This window comes from Chelonoidis abingdonii, chromosome 3, assembly GCF_003597395.2.
Source record: "Chelonoidis abingdonii isolate Lonesome George chromosome 3, CheloAbing_2.0, whole genome shotgun sequence".
Classification (NCBI taxonomy): domain Eukaryota; kingdom Metazoa; phylum Chordata; order Testudines; family Testudinidae; genus Chelonoidis; species Chelonoidis abingdonii.
Window position 1 is genome coordinate 161,636,622 of NC_133771.1, and position 17,446 is coordinate 161,654,067.

Below are 17,446 nucleotides of genomic sequence, written 5' to 3' on the forward strand. Positions count from 1 at the left end.
TGTCCATTAAATCGGCTTCTGTACCCAATAACTGGAAGATAGCTAATGAAACGCCAATATTTAAAAAGGGCTCTAGAGGTGATCCTGACAATTACAGATTGGTGAGTCTAATGTCAGTACTGGGTAAATTAATTGAAACAATAGTAAAGAATAAAATTGTCAGACACATAGAAGAACATAAATTGTTGGGCAAAAGTCAACATGGCTTTTGTAAAGGGAAATCGTGTCTTGCTAATCTATTAGAGTTCTTTGAAGGGGTCAACAAACATATGGACAAGGGGGATCCAGTGGACATAGTGTACTTAGTGTTAGGGAAAATAACGCCCCCCCCTATTATCTTAGGCCCTAGGCCTTTGAGCAAAAATAATTTAGAGCTTTAACTTAGCTTGTTTTACTGTACAAAGGGCATGCTGAGGCAGAAAGATGTAGTCAGGGCCCAAAAGAGGAACTAGATGTGGATAAAGGGGAACCAGGAGATTGTTAAGTTTTAAACAGCTGACCCTGGCGTCGAGACTACAGAAAAGTGCTAAAACGGTAAACCGCAGACTTGATGGCAAAGACTAACAGGAAAATAGGAAAGGTGTGAGAGTTGCTTTCTAAATAGCAATATGTATAGCCATTAGGTAAATATTAGTCATGTTTGCAGCGTTAGCATTTGAATTCCAAATAAGGCTGTATCTATGTGTGACGTTTTGCGGTTTTAACCTTTATAAGCTCAGTAACATTTTGTAACAGGCAGGTCAGCCTAACCCTTGCAGGGGGACATTGGCCTCCGCCTGTGCACAGGCGTATTCAATAAAGGTGCCTCAGGCTGTTCTGATCAATCACAGAGGTGGTCTTCTTTTTCCCCGACAATTTGGTGCGTTTGGCCGGGAACCACAAGAGGGCTTGCCTGGATCAGAGGACCGCGGACACTTTCCCAACCCCGGGCCCACCGAGAGGTAAGAGACCTTTTGAAATCTCTATGGGGTTGGTAAAGGCGTGGTCCGTAGGCTCTGATTTCGGTAAGTCACAAGCTGGATCGAACTATTAGCCATCGACAGACCTGACGCCCTCACTTTATGTATGTAAGTAAGATTTTTTATGTTCCGTGTTGTGTATTGGTAGAGTTTAAGAAGATTCTGAGCTCTCAGGTTTGTCTGTCTGTCTGTGTTCGTTTGTTGTTCCTAAGCTGTACAGTCAAAGGTTCCCGGTTCCTGGTACTGGACCATAGGTCGCAGTGTTCATCAGAGTCTCGAAGTTCCGAGTTGGAGTTCCCGTTCCCGATAGCCGGCTCCCTGGGGGCAGCCCTTCTTTTCCCCGACATTAGATTTCGAGAAAGCCTTGACAAGGTCCCTCACCAAAGGCTCTTATGTAAATTAAGTTTTCATGGGATAAGAGGGAAGGTCCTTTCATGGATGAGAACTGGTTAAAAGACAGGGAACAAAAGGTAGGAAAAATGGTAATTCTCAGAATGGAGAGGGGTAACAAGTTGTGTCCCTCAGGGTCAGTCCTAGGACCAATCCTATTCAACAATTCAATAAATGATCTGGGAAAGGGGAAACAGTGAGTGGCAAAGTTTGCAGATGTTACTAAACTGCTCAAGATAGCTAAGACCAAAGCAGACTGAAGAACTTCAAAAAGATCTCACAAAACTAAGTGACTGGACAACAAAATGGCAAATGAAATTAATGTGGATAAATGTAAAGTTAATGCACATTGGAAGAAATAACCCCCATCTATACATACAAAATGATGGGGACTAATTTAGCTACAAACGAGTCAGGGAAAAGATCTGGAGTCATTGTGGATAGTTCTGAAGAGGTCCATGCAGTGTGCAGCGGCGGTCAAAAAGCAAACAGGATGTTAGGAATCATTAAAAAGGGACAGAAAATAAAATGCAGATATCTTTATTGCCCTTATATAAATCCATGGTACGCCCCCATCTTGAATACTGCGTACAAATGTGGTCTCCTCATCTCAAAAAACATATACTGGCATTAGAAAAGGTTCAGAGAAGGGCAACTAAAATGATTAGGGGTTTGGAATGGGTCTCATATGAGGAGAGATTAAAGAGGCTAGGACTTTTTAGCTTGGAAAAGAGGATACTAAGGGGAGATATGATAGAGGTATATAAAATCATGAGTGATGTAGAGAAAAAAAATAAGGAAAAATTATTTACTTGTTCGCATAATACAAGAACTAGGGGCCACCAAATGAAAGTAATGGGCAGCAGGTTTAAAACAAATAAAAGGAAGTTCTTCTTCACACAGCACACAGTCAACTTGCGGAACTCCTTGCCTGAGAAGGTTGTGAAGGCTAGCACTATAACAGTGTTTAAAAGAGAACGAGATAAATTCTTGGAGGTTAAGTCCATAAGTGGATATTAGCCAGAATGGGTAAGGAAGGGTGTCCCTAGCCTCTGTTTGTCAGAGGGAGGAGATGGAGGGTAGGAGAGAGATCACTTGATCATTGCCTGTTGGATTCAGTCCCTCTGGGGCACCTGGCATTGGCTACTGTTGGTAGACAGGGTGCTGGGCTAGATGGACCTTTGGTCTGACCCAGTACGGCCGTTCTTATGCTAACTGCTGCATCTTAAAACTAGCCTGAGATGATGTCTTTAAAAATCTCTCACTATTATTTTAATCTAATGCCAAAAAGAGGGGAAGTGGCACTAGCTGATGCAAAGATACATTAGCTACGGAGGTGTGTGACTAGACCAGGATGGATTGGACTAGTGATTGGACTTCGCTGTATATTTTGCTTTGAGTATGACTTTTTTCCCCAAACAATCAAGAGGCCAGACAAATTTACAGTCTCAAAGTGACCATTACTCTACTTTGAGAAGAATCTCCCCTCATCCATATTCCTTTCTTCTGCAGCTCACAAACCAAATTAGTTGTAATTAACAACCTAATGATGCTTGATTTCCTCTGATCTGTTAGATTTGTCAGAGGCTTATGAAAGGCTTTATATGTTTTCTTTGATAATAAACTATACTGGATTCCGTTGCGTTTAACTGAAATCTGCATTACTGTGAAAGCTGAATGCCCTGAAATGATTCTCAGCTAGAGAAATTCCCTACCTGCAGGACCAGAGATGGGAACAGTGCTGAGTTGGAGGCTCTCCAGAATCTTTTGTTCCAATCTGATCCTTTTCTGGCTATCTCCTTTGATGAACAGATTGCTTGAATCCGGAGCTGCATCTCGAGATGTCTTCTCTCTATTGACTAGAACACAAAAAAGCCACAGTCTGGTTTATGACTGCACTCAGACAGTGTGTGTCTCAGCAAATGGAGGTAAGTTACAGCAGGTGGCCACTCTACCTGGGGCAAGAGTCTGCCAGCCACAGGGCAAAACAATATTAAAAGGAGGGCAGAAGGGCAGTTTATTGCTGCCGTGGGAGTTGAAACAAACAAAGGGGAAAAGGAGGCGAGAGGAAAGTATGCTGAACAAAAAAGGAAAGCAAATGAAGCTAATAAGCTGAAATAGAGAACTGAAAGGGGGACAATCTAACAGAGTGGGCCTCACCAAGATTAGGTACTAAAATGGTAGATAGAGTAACAATATTTATTTGCTATTTAAAGTCTGGCTATCTCATCTTCACATCAGTTCCTGTTCTAGGTTGCAGGAAGATACTGGGATAATTTAACACGCTTACATATTAAATAATTAGCCACATACGAGGCTAAAGATGGGCCAGCCATAAATGCTGAATCCAAATCTGAACTTCCCCAGAGCATGGAGAGATTCTGTAACCTGGTGTTTTGACTGAGCAAGCTATAGCTACTGGGCCAGCCATGAAGTTTGGGTCTAGATCCAAACTTTCTTTGAAGTTTGGAGGACAGTTTAGATCCTGGATTTTGATTCAGACCTATCTTTGACTTACACAAATGAAACTGCCCTATTCCAACAAGGACACTTCACTTGATGGTCTTACAAAATTACTGTCAATCACAGAATACCTAGGTTTACGTCTTTTCCCAGGCAGCATCCAATTTCTATTCATTTATTTGTCACAGATGGCAAACGAGCTAAGGAGAAATGTTTTGCAACCTCAAATTGGCTTTTGAGCCATATTGTGTAGACACGTGATGCCACCATCTGGATCTGTAGTGGACACTCCTGCACCATATGTCTCATGATCCATTCAAATGTAAAGTTAAAGCTCAAGGAAATTGATAAAACATAGTGAAAGAGTCTCCCTCTGCACACAGGTACAATTTCAGGGATTTACCCTGATATTTCTGGAAAGATTTATAATACAACTGTACCTCTTCCCCAATCACAAATAAAAGACTAATGAAAGGCACACTTACTTGTTAGATAACAGTCCAGGCTAAGAGAGACATTGTCAAAAGCAATAATGGCATCGGATTCTTCTTCCCATGAAGTGATGATCTGAAGCCAAAATCTGTACAGATAGGAGAAAAGAAAAGGGATCTAGTTATGTTAAGGAGATGTGACTAGAGACTTACCAAAAATAAAAGGATAAGTTTTAGAAAAGAGAAAACTACTTCTTTGACATACGATCCTTCAATCTTATAGTAATGGAGAAAGAATACTGAATCCTGTCTTGCAAATGTCAATTGAGTACTATGCTGATGGGGACTGTAGAAATACTCCCTTCTGTATCTATCTAGGTATGCTTATACTTTTGTTACAGAAGGCAAAACTGAGGCACAAGGAGAATAAGTGTCTTGTCCAAGCTCAAACAGCAAGTCTGTGGCAGAATCATGAAAAGAAACCAATTTTCTTGATACTCAGTGTAAAATTTTCAAAAGCACCTGAGTGACTTCAGAGCATAGGTTCCCTTTTCAAAAGCAACTTAGGCACTTTGGGCTGGATTCACCATGATAACTGAGGATCAGCATTGAACTGCCTAATGTTTAAGGGTCCTGTCGCCTAGTGAGATTCACAGCCCTGAGTTGTGCACCCAGGCTCCCTATTCAATACATGTGGGGAGTTAGGTGCCCAGGAAGGGGATTCACAAAAGCCAGCATGCTGAGCAGGGAGCTGCCCATGCTAGTCAATAGGAAATGCTGAGGAAAGGAGTGTGGTATAACTCCTACCCTTCAAAAGCAGTTACATGTCTAACTTCAGGCTGGAGGGAGGCTCGTCCCTCCATTCGGGATTCACAGCTGTGAACCCTTTCCTGGAGATAGGTTCCTAAGCCAGGTCAGGCCTTTCTTTCAAAGAAACCAAGGGGGGTGAAGTTCAAACCCCTCCTCTGCCATATGTGCAGTAGGGATTTAAACCCAGGTCTCTCACCTCCCAGGGCAGTAACCCTAACCGCTGTGCTTATATACAATGACTTCCATTCTCTCTCTGGCCCAATCACATTTGTTGTATCTGACCCAAATTCACAAACAGTTTTGGTTCCCCAAGAAATGCATTTTTCAGCTACTTAACTATTCACTGAAAAAAAAAATCATTGTTTCTAAACCTGGATGAGTGCTGTAGCCACAGGGCTTTTGGGTAAAAAGGGAGAACCCCCACCACTGCCCCCTCTAACCGTGTTTTGTAGGAGCCCCGATCCAGGTGGGGATTTACGAGAAAACCTTCTGGACTGGGCCCGACATGTAAGATAGGCAGGAGGATGCCTACTTTGAGGAACATGCCGGGGCTTAGACATGAGTTAGGCGCTGGGCGTCAAGACTCAGGCAGTTTTGCGCATGCCTAGCAGCAGAATTTTAAGCACCTAGGAGACTTTACCTGGAGAAACTTAGATGCCTAGGGAATTTAGACACCTATAAAGTTAGGTGGTAACTGAGCAGAGGTTTTGAGGATCTAAATTTTGGATTTGGGCACCTAAAGAAGCAGTTAAGCACCTAAATCCCTCTGTGGATCTACCCTTTGGAAGCCTAAGTCACTAAGGTGCTGTTGAAAATTTTACCATCAATCTGCTGCCCTCTACACTGGAGTATACATTTACCACCGATTCATAACAAAAGGAAATTCAGAATCTCTAACTCAGATCTTGCAAGACAAATGACAGAAGGATTTGCCACTTGCAGACTATAGGAACTGTAGAACTGTTTACTTTAGTGCAAAAGAGACTGAGCGTACATTTGCATTAAATCACTTTCATGCTCCCAGCTGGTCTTCAGAGGGGAGCTAGGAAGAAATATCATGGCAAATTCATTTTCAATTATTTTTCAAGGCAATTGATATAGCAAAAATATTAATTTACAATAAATATTTCCAGTTCTGCAATAGATAGTCAGTGTAATGATAGAGGGTACTCATGGGCTTAAACTGACTCTTAGAGTTTAAGCTGTGCAATTTCATCCATTCCTGCTGCTTCTTTGCAGCCTGGAGTCATAATCCTTTCCTAGGACACAAGAATAATTTCTAACAGTAACCAACCATGATGATGGGACAAGATGTTGGTCTCAAACGTTGTATCAAGGCCACAAAAAATGATACCTTCAGATGAGGACTGAGGAGCAAGAGAATATGAAATCTTAAAAACAGGAAAGAACTTGAGCCAAATTCTCTGCTGCTTCCTGATTCTCTGCCTTATCTCCAGCCCAGGATAGCACAGTCATAGGGCTGGTCTACCCTGTCTATGGTCTCCCAGGGTACATGTATGATGCAATTAGACACTCACCACTGGCCAGAGCCAACTGACTCTGGCTCATAGGGCTCAGGCTAAGGGGCTATTTAATTGCAGTGTAGATATTCCGGCTTGGGCTGCAGCCCGAGCTCTGAGACCCTCCCACCTTGCAGGGTACTAGAGCCCAGGCTCCAGCCTAAGCCCAAACCTCAACACTGCAGTTAAACAGCCCCTTAGCTCAAACTCTGTGAGCCTGAGTCATCTGACATGGGCCAGCTGTGGGTTTTTAATTGCTGTGTAGACATACCCAGACTATTTGTCAAGCTGGGGATAGCTGGAGTGAAGCCCACTCCACATACTTCCAGTCCCCACCAATGTCATCCTTCCTGTGCTAGGGACCACAAGGACAGAGGCAAAGGATCTGGCACAACCAGGAATCCACAAGCAGCAAAGTTGCTGGTGGTCTCTTTGCACCACGTGAGTGGCATAAAGGGAGCGAAACAGGGTAGAAAAATCTCTCCCCTTATCTCCATGCAAATGCCCTGATCAGAGTTTATTTATCCCTTTACGGTTTATTTCTGCAAATAGAAAACTGTAATGTTGTGATACTGAAGTTTCTCTCCTCAGCATGAAATGCGCGATATGAGCTAGAAAACATATCAAAAATAGAATGATTTTTAGAATGCTCTGAAAGACAGAAGCAGCAGCTGTTTAAAAGAAGCTGATTGACACTGCGAATTGCATATATTCTGAAGGAGAACCATTGCTAACAATCAGAGGAAACTCAATGAGATGTCAAAACATAAACATGTTTTCTGAACTGAACTACCTTTATCACCTAGAAAGCAACAGCTTGATCTAAATAACTCCTAAGAAAAAAATCACAGAAGCATAGTCCTTTCCCTCCCCATCTATGTGCTGCAACAAACTGGTACTGCCAGCAGCTCTGGAGTTTTTAGTCAATCACCTGAGTCCTAATTAATACGGGCTTGGGGGTAAAGCTGAGGAAAGCCTTGCACAACATTTTTTACTTTTGCAGTCCACAGTGATGCACCCACACACAGGCCTCTCTCTACCCACCCATCCAAAGCTGAAACCCCAATATGCTTTGAATAAAATAATCAAAGTATTCTAGGTACTGGTGTACAAATGAAGACAGTGACATTAGGCATCCCAAATGGCTCACCTTCCCCTCACTCAATACTTGGCACAACACATTTAGCATTTAAGGCACAGGACTGAGTGGCTGGAGACCTGGGTTATATTACAGGTTGCGTCATTGACTCACTATGTGCCCTCGGGAGAGTCACTTAGAGCTGGTTTAAATGGCATGGTAAAGTGTTCTAAAGGGGTGTGATTTGGAAAGCACTTTGATGTGCTGTGCTCTAAAAGGTACCTAGTCTGCATTAATTAGTGCACTAGCAGGGCCTACATAGGGACAACTAAAGCAAAACAGGTTAGAGCATTTTGTAAATCACACCTCTCTAGAGCACTTTGCTGCATCACATAGACAAGTCCTTTATCTCCTTGTGCTTCAGTTTTTTCTATATTAAATAAGGATAATACCCGGAAAAGGGGAGATTATGAGGATACCATCTTGGCTAATGCACCACTTTTGCATATAGTCTGTTCTCCAGTTCTTTGGGATTCTGGTTTTATAAGACACAAGCAATGAAATAACCTGAAGTGGAGAATTAGTGCTCCAAGGTGATGGATTGCTACACATGTAGGAAATAGCATAACCTGTCCAAGAAAGGCGGAAGAGGGCTAGTGAGATCCAGGTCAAGTAGCATGTCCTTGACATGAGAGTCAAATCAACTGCTTTGAGGCCTCAGGTTGCCCAGACAAAGAAACTGAGGAGGTAGAAGGCATCAGTCTCCTACTCTTGGACCTTTGCCTTCTTTTAGATTGGTCAACCTGACAGTAAGGGTAATATTGCTGCCTAGGTTGGTATTAGAATAATGTTTTGCCCTCTTTGTTGCCAGAGTGTAGAGGCCCAAGGATTTCAAAACCGCTTGAGTCCTTTAGCATGTACAAATCATCCTCTGTTTTAGATAAGAACTCTTCACATCTCTCAAAGGGGAAGTCCTTAGCTGCCTGTTCCACATCCGCAGGATTCCCTGAGGACTACAATCAGGAAAAATGGAGCATCGTCACCACCATCACTGTTGCCTTGGCTGCAGAATCTGCTGCATCCAAAGAAGCCTGCAAAGCTGATTGAGAAATGAGGCAGCTCTCCGAGATGAGTGACTAAAATTGTTCTCTGGAACCTTCTGATAACTTGCTCAGAAACTGAGATATTGCCACCTTGCTACAGAAGTCCTGCCTTGACAGCTGATGGTAATTGCAATGTCAAGTTGTAAATTTGCTGAAGAATAAAAGTCTGTCTACCAGAACAGTCACGCTTTTGGGGACCTTTGTCTCTGAGGTAGCCTTAGCCCCGCCCTGCTGGCTCTTCTCATTCACCATGGCCACTACGAAAGAGTCAGAGGTGGGATGTAAATAGTGTTCTGCATTTTCAGTTGTTACCGGTTTCCACTGATGAATTACTAATTCCCTTATTAAAAGCAGTTCAGTTTTTACTGATATACGCCCATTTATCAATCCACTTGGTATTTTTTGGATACTTTTTTTGGTTAAACAGTAGTCCTTTACGTGACTGTTTTGTCCTGCAGCGCTAGCATTGAAGTAGTTCCACAGTATAAAACACAGAACACCCACAAGGTGGAGGTCGGAAAATCAAACGTTAATATCGTGCTATGATTGGCTCACAAAGAGAGGCTGCGTGCCTATTTCACTTGAGTCCATTTAGTATGGCACTGAATTGAAACAATCAATCTTCCCCAGAGAAATATGTGAAACGCCCCCTATCCACTTAGTTACCTCCGTTAGTGCCAATCTCCTTATGGGTTTGGATGGACAGGCCTGGGTTCTGCATCCCCACACAGCTAGTTCTGCCCTCTCTGTGACTGGCTCCAGAGTACTTCCAAAATGACTTCTCCTGCCTCCAGGATTCCCAGGGGAGGGTATCTCACTCCCTATTGGTCAGATTAGCTCTTCTTCCCAGGCTTTCCCTTGTCAATCATTTGACTCTGTCCCCTCCCCCAAGCAGGCATGCCTGTAATCCTTCCCCAATCAAGAGGGGCCCCTCTTGTTCTATATGGGTGCCTCTCTTCTCTCCCTCTTGGTTGCTCAGCAGACTCGGAATCTGCCCTTGGCTTCCCCTTCCTATCTGGGACAGTGTGCCTCTCCCTGAACTGCCAGCACACAGAGTCCCAGGAACCTAGCTAAGCTCCTTAGGGGTTACAGATAGAAAAGGTAAACATGGGGCAAAACCACAAATCTGTGCCTGAATAGGAAAATCGGTGCTTAGAAATTTTCAAGAAAAGTAAAGCAGGGAGTGCAGAGGATGCCTTGTGCTTCAAGTACAGCAGCATTGAGGTCAGTGCTTACATTGACAGACTAAAGCATGTTGAACACAAGTGACATAAGAAGCTTAAAGAAGCAAGTGAACTTTGGGATAAACCGTCAATATCAGGAGGTTTCACCTGGGCTTTAGACAAAGGAAATGCAGTAGATCTAATTTACCTCGATTTCAGTAAGGCATTTGACATGGTTCCATATGGGGAATTATTAGTTAAATTGGAAAAGATGGGGATCAATATGAAACTTGTAAGGTGGATAAGGAACTGGTTAAAGGGGAGACTCCAACGGGTCATACTGAAGGGTGAACTGACAGGCTGGAAGGAGGTTACTAGTGGAGTTCCTCAAGGATCAGTTCTAGGACCAATCTTATTTAACCTGTTTATTACTGACCTTGGGACAAAGAATGGGAATGTGCTAATAAAGTTTGCGGATGACACAAAGCTGGGGGGTATTGCTAACACAGAGAAGGACCGGGATATCATACAGGAAGATCTGGATGACCTTGTAAACTGAAGTAATAGTAATAGGATGAAATTTAATAGTGAAAAGTGCAAGGTCATGCATTTAGGGATTAATAAGAATTTTAGATATACACTGGGACAACATCAGTGGAAGCAACAGAGAAGAGGAGAAGGGACCCTTGGAGTATTGGTTGAATCACAGGAGCGACTATGACGCCAATGTGATTATGGGCCATTAAAACAATGACCAGTTTAGGAGCATCAGGCGATGTATTCCAAAAAGATAAAGGAGGGTTGTACCGTTATATAGGACACTAGTGAAGGACGAGATCGGGAATGCTGTCGTGCAGGTGTCTGTCTCCCGTTTTAAGAAGGACGAAATTCAAACTAGGAAACAGGTTCAGAGAGCGGGCTAGCTAGAGGATGATCAGGCAATGAAAACCTGCCTTAGAAAGGAGACGTCAAGAGCTTGGCTTGTTTAGCTAAGCCCAAAAGAAGGTCTGCGAGGGAATATGCTTGATCTTTATAATAATATAATGGGATAACATTTAGAGAGGAGAAGAATTATTAAGCTTAAGTATCCAATTAGACCACATGAACAAATGGGTACAAACTGAGCATTAGGAAGTTTAAGACTCTTGAAATTAGATGAAGGGTCTTTAAACCATTTACTCAAGCAGTGAAGTTCGGAACAGCCTTCAAGGGATATGGGGCAAGAATATTGGCTTTAAGACTAAAGCTTGCATCAGTTTTATATGGAAGGGATGGTAGATAGGATAGTCACATTTGGCAATTGATCGTTAGGATTAATCACGCAGAAACTGCTCCAATCCGAGTCGCTGGGATGATGTGTGAGGGATGGAATTTGTGTATACTGCAAGAGAATTCTTTCTGAGTGCTGCTGATGAGCCCCCCACATGCTCAAGGTTTACTATCGCCATATTTGGTGGAAGGAATTTCCTCCAGGGCAGATTGGCAGGGGCCTGAGTTTTCGCCTTCCTCTGCAGCGTGGCATGGGTCACTTGTGTGATCTCTGCAGCTTGAGGTCTTCAAACCACAATGAAGACTTCAATAACTCAACATAGGTTAGGGCTTGTTATAGAAGGGAGTGGGAGGGTAGGGTTCTGTGGCCTGCTTTGTGCAGGAGGTCAGACTGGGTGATCATATTTGTCCCTTCTGACCTATGAGTCTATGAAAGAGAGGACACAGCAAAACTGTGTCAATGAATTTGTGTGTATTCTTTGTTTCGCTGGACAACCACTGTTAATAGCAGAGGGGCCTACTGGTGACTTTGTGCGACAATACTGTCCAGTAACAAAAACCCTTGCTAATGCAGACAACCTCACTCGTAAATATCTGAAAGAAAATGATGCTTTAGTGTCTAAACTAATGGAAGAAATTGATGGAAATATATGTTGCATTTGACGAAGTGGGTATTCATCCACGAAAGCTCATGCTCCAAAACGTCTGTTAGTCTATAAGGTGCCACAGGATTCTTTGCTGCTTTTACAGATCCAGACTAACATGGCTACCCCTCTGATACTTGACGGAAATATGATGTCTAGTCAGATTTTTAATGAGTCTCTTGATGCTTTGGACCGCTGATTCTTGGCCTTTTATTTTTGCTTTTTGATTTCAAAGAGAATAAACCCGCATTGTTTTGTGCTAATGTGACATTTCATCTCCTCTGCACATACCGGTTTTATCAATGCAATAACGGATATGTTTGAGATGGTACCAGCTAACTTGGGAAAATGTGGCCGCAACTAACACAGATTCTGCTTCCTACATGGCTAAATTTGCAAGGGAAATTAAACTCAATCAGAAACTGGAGCTGCCACATATTACCTATCCTGCTCATCTGATTAATATTGCGCAGTCAGCAGCTACTGCTATAGAAGAAATGAAAGATCTGAAATCTTGATTCACTGGATTCAGAGCCATTTTCAAGCACTCAGACAAGTTGAAAGCTTTCTTTCACACAGTGTGAGACAAGCACAGAGCTGACTGCCAATTACCTACCCCTGTTGTGCCACATCGGTGCATGAGCTTGTACTTTGCTGCCTGTCATGTAAATAACACGTGGATTGTGCTAATGCATCTCATAAATCATCCTGAGTTTATTGGTTCTAAAGTAGAAACTCTGAAGAGACTGGCAAATAACCAAAATGACTGTCAGCTTCTGCACACCAAGCTAATGTTCATTGGTGAAAATTTGGAATAATTGTGTGATGCACAGAAAACATTGTAATTTTCTCTGATTGCTGCCACCACATTTCCAGTACAGATGTTCACCGGATCCTGACAACCAGAATCTCAGCTGAATTGAGCACAAAATCTGTAAGAGAAACATATGGCGAGAAACCCTAGCTGTTTCTGGCACTCTTTCTGACCTCAAACATGAGAAAACCAAAAAGTGGTCAAAACCTTCAACACAATGCTCAGCAAGCAATGGGAGATGACTGTGACCCGCAATACGAACCCTGAAGTGTTTGGTGCCAAAGAGGCTTTTTGGAATGTCATCCAGATGTTTACCCCTTTCTCAAGGTGAATTTTGCAATAGACTATGACTGTTATGCCAGAGGGTTTCAACCATTTGCCACTAACGATGAAATTTCAAATCTGAAAGGCACATTTACTACGTACATGAACATGCCTAACACTGACACCATGACACTGGATGTGCTGGCTTTTTGGAACAGCCATCAAGACACACTTTCCAACTTTAGCAAAGTGGCACAGCAAGCTCCGAGCGTGCCCCCTGGATCTATAGATGCAGAGCACATAATTTCCAACTTGGACTACCTCCAAGGCAGCAAGAGGCTCAACATGAATGAGGATACTGTGAAGAAATTTATGTGGATTTCTGGAAAAACTACCACCTCAGAGAGACAAAAAAAATACTTTTGTACATAAAAAAAAGTTTCAATTATATTATAGTAAAATGTGTATATTATAAAAGTTTTTTTGGTTTTCTTTTTCCCCTGATTTTTCCCAATGTTTTTATTTTTATTTTTAACCCAATTTCATCCTGATTTTAATGTTTGGAAAATAAACACTGAAAAATTTCTAGATTATTATCATTATTTTACAAATAAAAACTGAAAACACGGAACACTAGATGTAATAAAATTATCCAAATCCCTGAGGTGGAACTTGGTATTTGTGTTTAATATGTTTGGCCACATGGGGAAAGGAGGATGGGGTTTTCCAGAGTATTTTGGCTGGCTGCATAATAGCCTCATTGATAGGTAAGGTTTATTTTCCATCCCCTTCTGAAGTGGGATGGAAAATGTTGATCAGTTTGTGGGTATTCGCCTCCACTAGCTCCACTTGAATGCCCAGATAAGCTGCCATTCTCCTGAGGAGCCCCTGATATATCTTGGAGTCATCTTGTACCAGAGCCTCATCAGGCAATGAGGAGGATATCTGAAGGGAAGGGAAAAGAAAGAGCTCCTCATGCTGTTCCTTTGCTACCACAGCAGGCTGCAGCTCAAAAGTAGGTTGAAGTCAGTTCTGAGCTTGAGAGTCCAAAGGCTGTTCAGTAGAGGCTGTCACTCCTCAGTACTGTCTGTATGGGTGATGTAGATCTGGATGCTGGAGGTGTTCCCTAGGGCATACAATAGGGCCATGGAAGGGGCTGGTGTGGTATCAAGCCCCAGGCATATCTGGCCCCAGCATCACAACCCCTGGCTGAAATCTTCTGAAACCCAAATCAGGGAATATGAGAATGGGATCAGGAGGAAGCTCTGGACTCGCAGCGTTGAGATACCTGAAAGCCTATCCAATGGATACTCTAAGTATTCCAAGACCTATGGTGGCACAGTACTAAGAGGGGTCCTTGGTGACCGAGATCTGGATCTGGCTTCCTGGCTGCTGGTAACATGTGCTGTGTAGGAACTGGTACTGGACCATAAGAGGTGAAAGGAGCCGGTACCAAGCCTGAAGCTGGCGGCCCCACAACAAAGCATTCAGGTGTCAATGGCCTTGGCAGCTGTGCTGGTGCTGGAAGAGGGACTTCACTCTGAAGGAATGGGGATGGTGGTACTGACAGGCATAACAAATCCCTGGCCATGGCATAAGCCTCTGGCGTAGTCATTCAGACACAGGGTGCTTACCCACAGTGATCAGGAATGATTGCTCCATTGCAGCCAAAGAGGACTTGACATTCCCAAGGAGGGCACTTCAGTTGATGGTTCAGATCTATCTGTATGCACTGGTAGCAGAAAGTGGCAAGACAAAAGACACATTGTGGGTACTGGCATGACATTCTGCAGAGGAGTCCTGCTCTCTGGACTTAAAAAAAGCTGATGTCGATGTCTCCTTGTGTTTCCGAAGCTGGGACTGCTCTGAAGTCTTGGGCCTTGAAAAAGACTGTCCCAGTGAAGGGACTCTATTGGAGCTGGCCAAGCACTTTGGGAGGAAGAACTTCCCTTGGACGACCAAGTGGGGTCCGATGCCCATCTAAGAGTGGTCTCTATCAGGATGTAACAGAGACATTCCTCCCTTGGCTTCTTTCTCTTGGTCTCAAAACTAAAACAATAGAATGCCCTGTCTCTAACATGACCCTCACCCAAGCACTTGAGACAGTGCAAACAAGGGTCACTGACAGACCTGAAAAGCTTTTGTTCAAAGGGAACACAATTGCTCTGAACCTGGATGGTAAGAAGGAACTGAAGGTGTGGTTGGGAAGGTTCTGATTTTTAAACACTCACTTCAGAGCATGAGGAGTTTGACAATAGTTTGGGCTGCCCCTACAAGTACCACTAGGAAAAATATCTCTGGCACCAGCGCCTGAGACATGCACACACCTACAGTGTAATGGGCATATGCAAGCACTCGAAGAAGAACTGAACTCTTTTCACCCAGTCCTACAGGAAATATCTGGGCTACCTATCCAATACGTATTTCTATCAGGAGAATGTGTGTGTTAACATGGCCTGCAGTTTGTGTGGGACAGAGTTTTCACAAATGTTTAAAAACATTTTGGCATGAACTTAATGCAGGTGAAAGGTGTTATATTGACAGTTGTGAGGTGTTCTGCTTGTCCACAGAATAGATACCACTTAGAAAATGGCAGTACAATCTTCCTCCACAGCACCCCAACATGCCTTGGTACTAAACTGGAGGACTATCTGGAATTCAGTTGCTGTGGCCCTTCACCTTTCTTCTGAGGCTCCCAAATGAATGCCAGTTAGAGAGGTGACTTTTGTGATGTGGACTCACCAATTCATTTCACAGAAGTAAAAGAAAGGCTCTTCATGACAGTTTTCAAGGCAACTTTTGCAGACTCAAGAATATTCAGATAAGCCCTTAGGGCCAGATTTCAAAGATATTTAGATGCCTAAAGAGGGAAACTGAAAATCCCACTGGAAGCCTATCTCCTTCGCTAGGCACTTTTGAATTCTGACCCTTACTGATTCTGGAGTTTTGGGTGATTGGCTGGGCTGAATCCAGGCTCTTCATTCTTTGAAGTCTGCTCTTTGCTGCCTGTTATAGTCATGTCTCATCAGCCTCTCCTGCCAGCACAGAATTGTTCTGATTATGGAGAGAGAACTATCATCTAAGCTGGCCACATAAGAAATCCGGTAAATGGAATAGGCCAATTTCTGTCTTTTGTTACATTCACTGAAGTTAACATTAAGCATCATTGCTACAACTTGGGCTGCGCAGACATAACAGATGGCAGATTTTGTCCCATTGTGTTCACCAGACTTCCTGTATGGTCAATAAGTTGATAGTCTTGTCTCTATTTGTCAGTGACAGAAACACTGAACTTTTATTCCCCTGTTCTAGGCCCAGAACTCTTATTTTCTTAACTACATAAGGAGATATGAACAAGACCAGAATTTGTCTGAATTCAGAGGAGATCTGTGACAACTAGGAAACAGTAATGGATACAGTACTCTGGTCACTGCAACAACAAGCAGTTGCTTGGGAGTAGCCCTGATTAGGAAGAGCTGTGCCTAATTGCTGGATTGGGAGGAGCTGAGAGCCCAAAGGCTAATTAGCTCATTACCCACAAGATAAAAATGACAGGAAGGGAAGTACTTGTGGGGAAGACAGAAATTGGCAGGCTTTTGAAAGGCAGAGGACAGATCTCTTGGGAGAGGGGGGTAAAGGTGAGCTAAGGATTGTAAGATATTGTCAATGCAGAGTTGCTTGAGTTTGTACAGGTTGCTGGGCAAACACAGTGAAATAAACCATGTGGTGTTTGACCAGAAGGTGATCTCCAAGCAGTTAGTAGCTTGAAAAGAGACAAGAATGGGACCCCACACTTTCACATTTAGGAACTTGTCCAGGATCTATAGCTGGCTTGATGGTTTTGCAGCCTGGACCAGGAGAAGCCTCTGCAGTGGCTGGGAAACTGCAAGAAGAGCTGCAGAAGACTCTGAAAAGTTCCCAACAATCCCACCACAGAGAGAGCCAGGCCTTGTTTGGAGGCAGAATAGCAAAAGAGTCTGCTGGACGTTATAAGAGATCAAGCCCCAAGGGTAACAGCAACTTCTAGAGAAGGTGGTGAGTCCTGTGGAAGGTGTGCTAGACCAAGCAAGAGAAGATCCCCAGATCCAGATGCAAGGAGTGTAAGTGTATCCTGTTATAGAGTCCCAAATGGGGAAAAAAACATGCAAATGACAAACACCTTCAGATCCACCATTATTACTGTGGGATTATGTTAATTTCATTTATTTCTTTTGTAAAACAAATGGAGCTTCAGTAAAAACTTTGTCCCGAGACCAGCATGTCTGCAACAAATAGTTCATCTTTTTTCTCTCTGATTTAATGTCACTATTCATTTAGAAATATGATGTCTCTCAAATTCCACTGAAACAAGTTCATTAGTCAACCAACATTTCAATCATTAGCTTCAGTGGTTTAGCTTAATGGGCTAATTAAGAGAAATTTAATCAAAACTGAAGATGGAGATGTCATATGAGTGAGAAAAAAATATGGATGACTTTTCTCTCCTCTTTCTGTACAAAAAAATGTAGCACAGGAACATTGTCACTAATCTAATCACT

General features: G+C 43.0%; 1 protein-coding gene across 1 annotated transcript in view; it reads right to left on the reverse strand.

Annotated features, from left to right (window-relative positions):
- ALK (ALK receptor tyrosine kinase) overlaps nt 1-17,446 on the reverse strand; it is a 635,008-nt gene that overhangs the window by 99,942 nt on the left and 517,620 nt on the right. Inside the window, exons 10-11 of the mRNA XM_075064275.1 lie at nt 4,298-4,392; nt 3,065-3,208 (exon numbers count right to left, since the gene is read on the reverse strand). Coding sequence (XP_074920376.1) covers nt 3,065-3,208; nt 4,298-4,392 — 239 coding nt within the window. The remainder of the gene's footprint in view (nt 1-3,064; nt 3,209-4,297; nt 4,393-17,446) is intronic.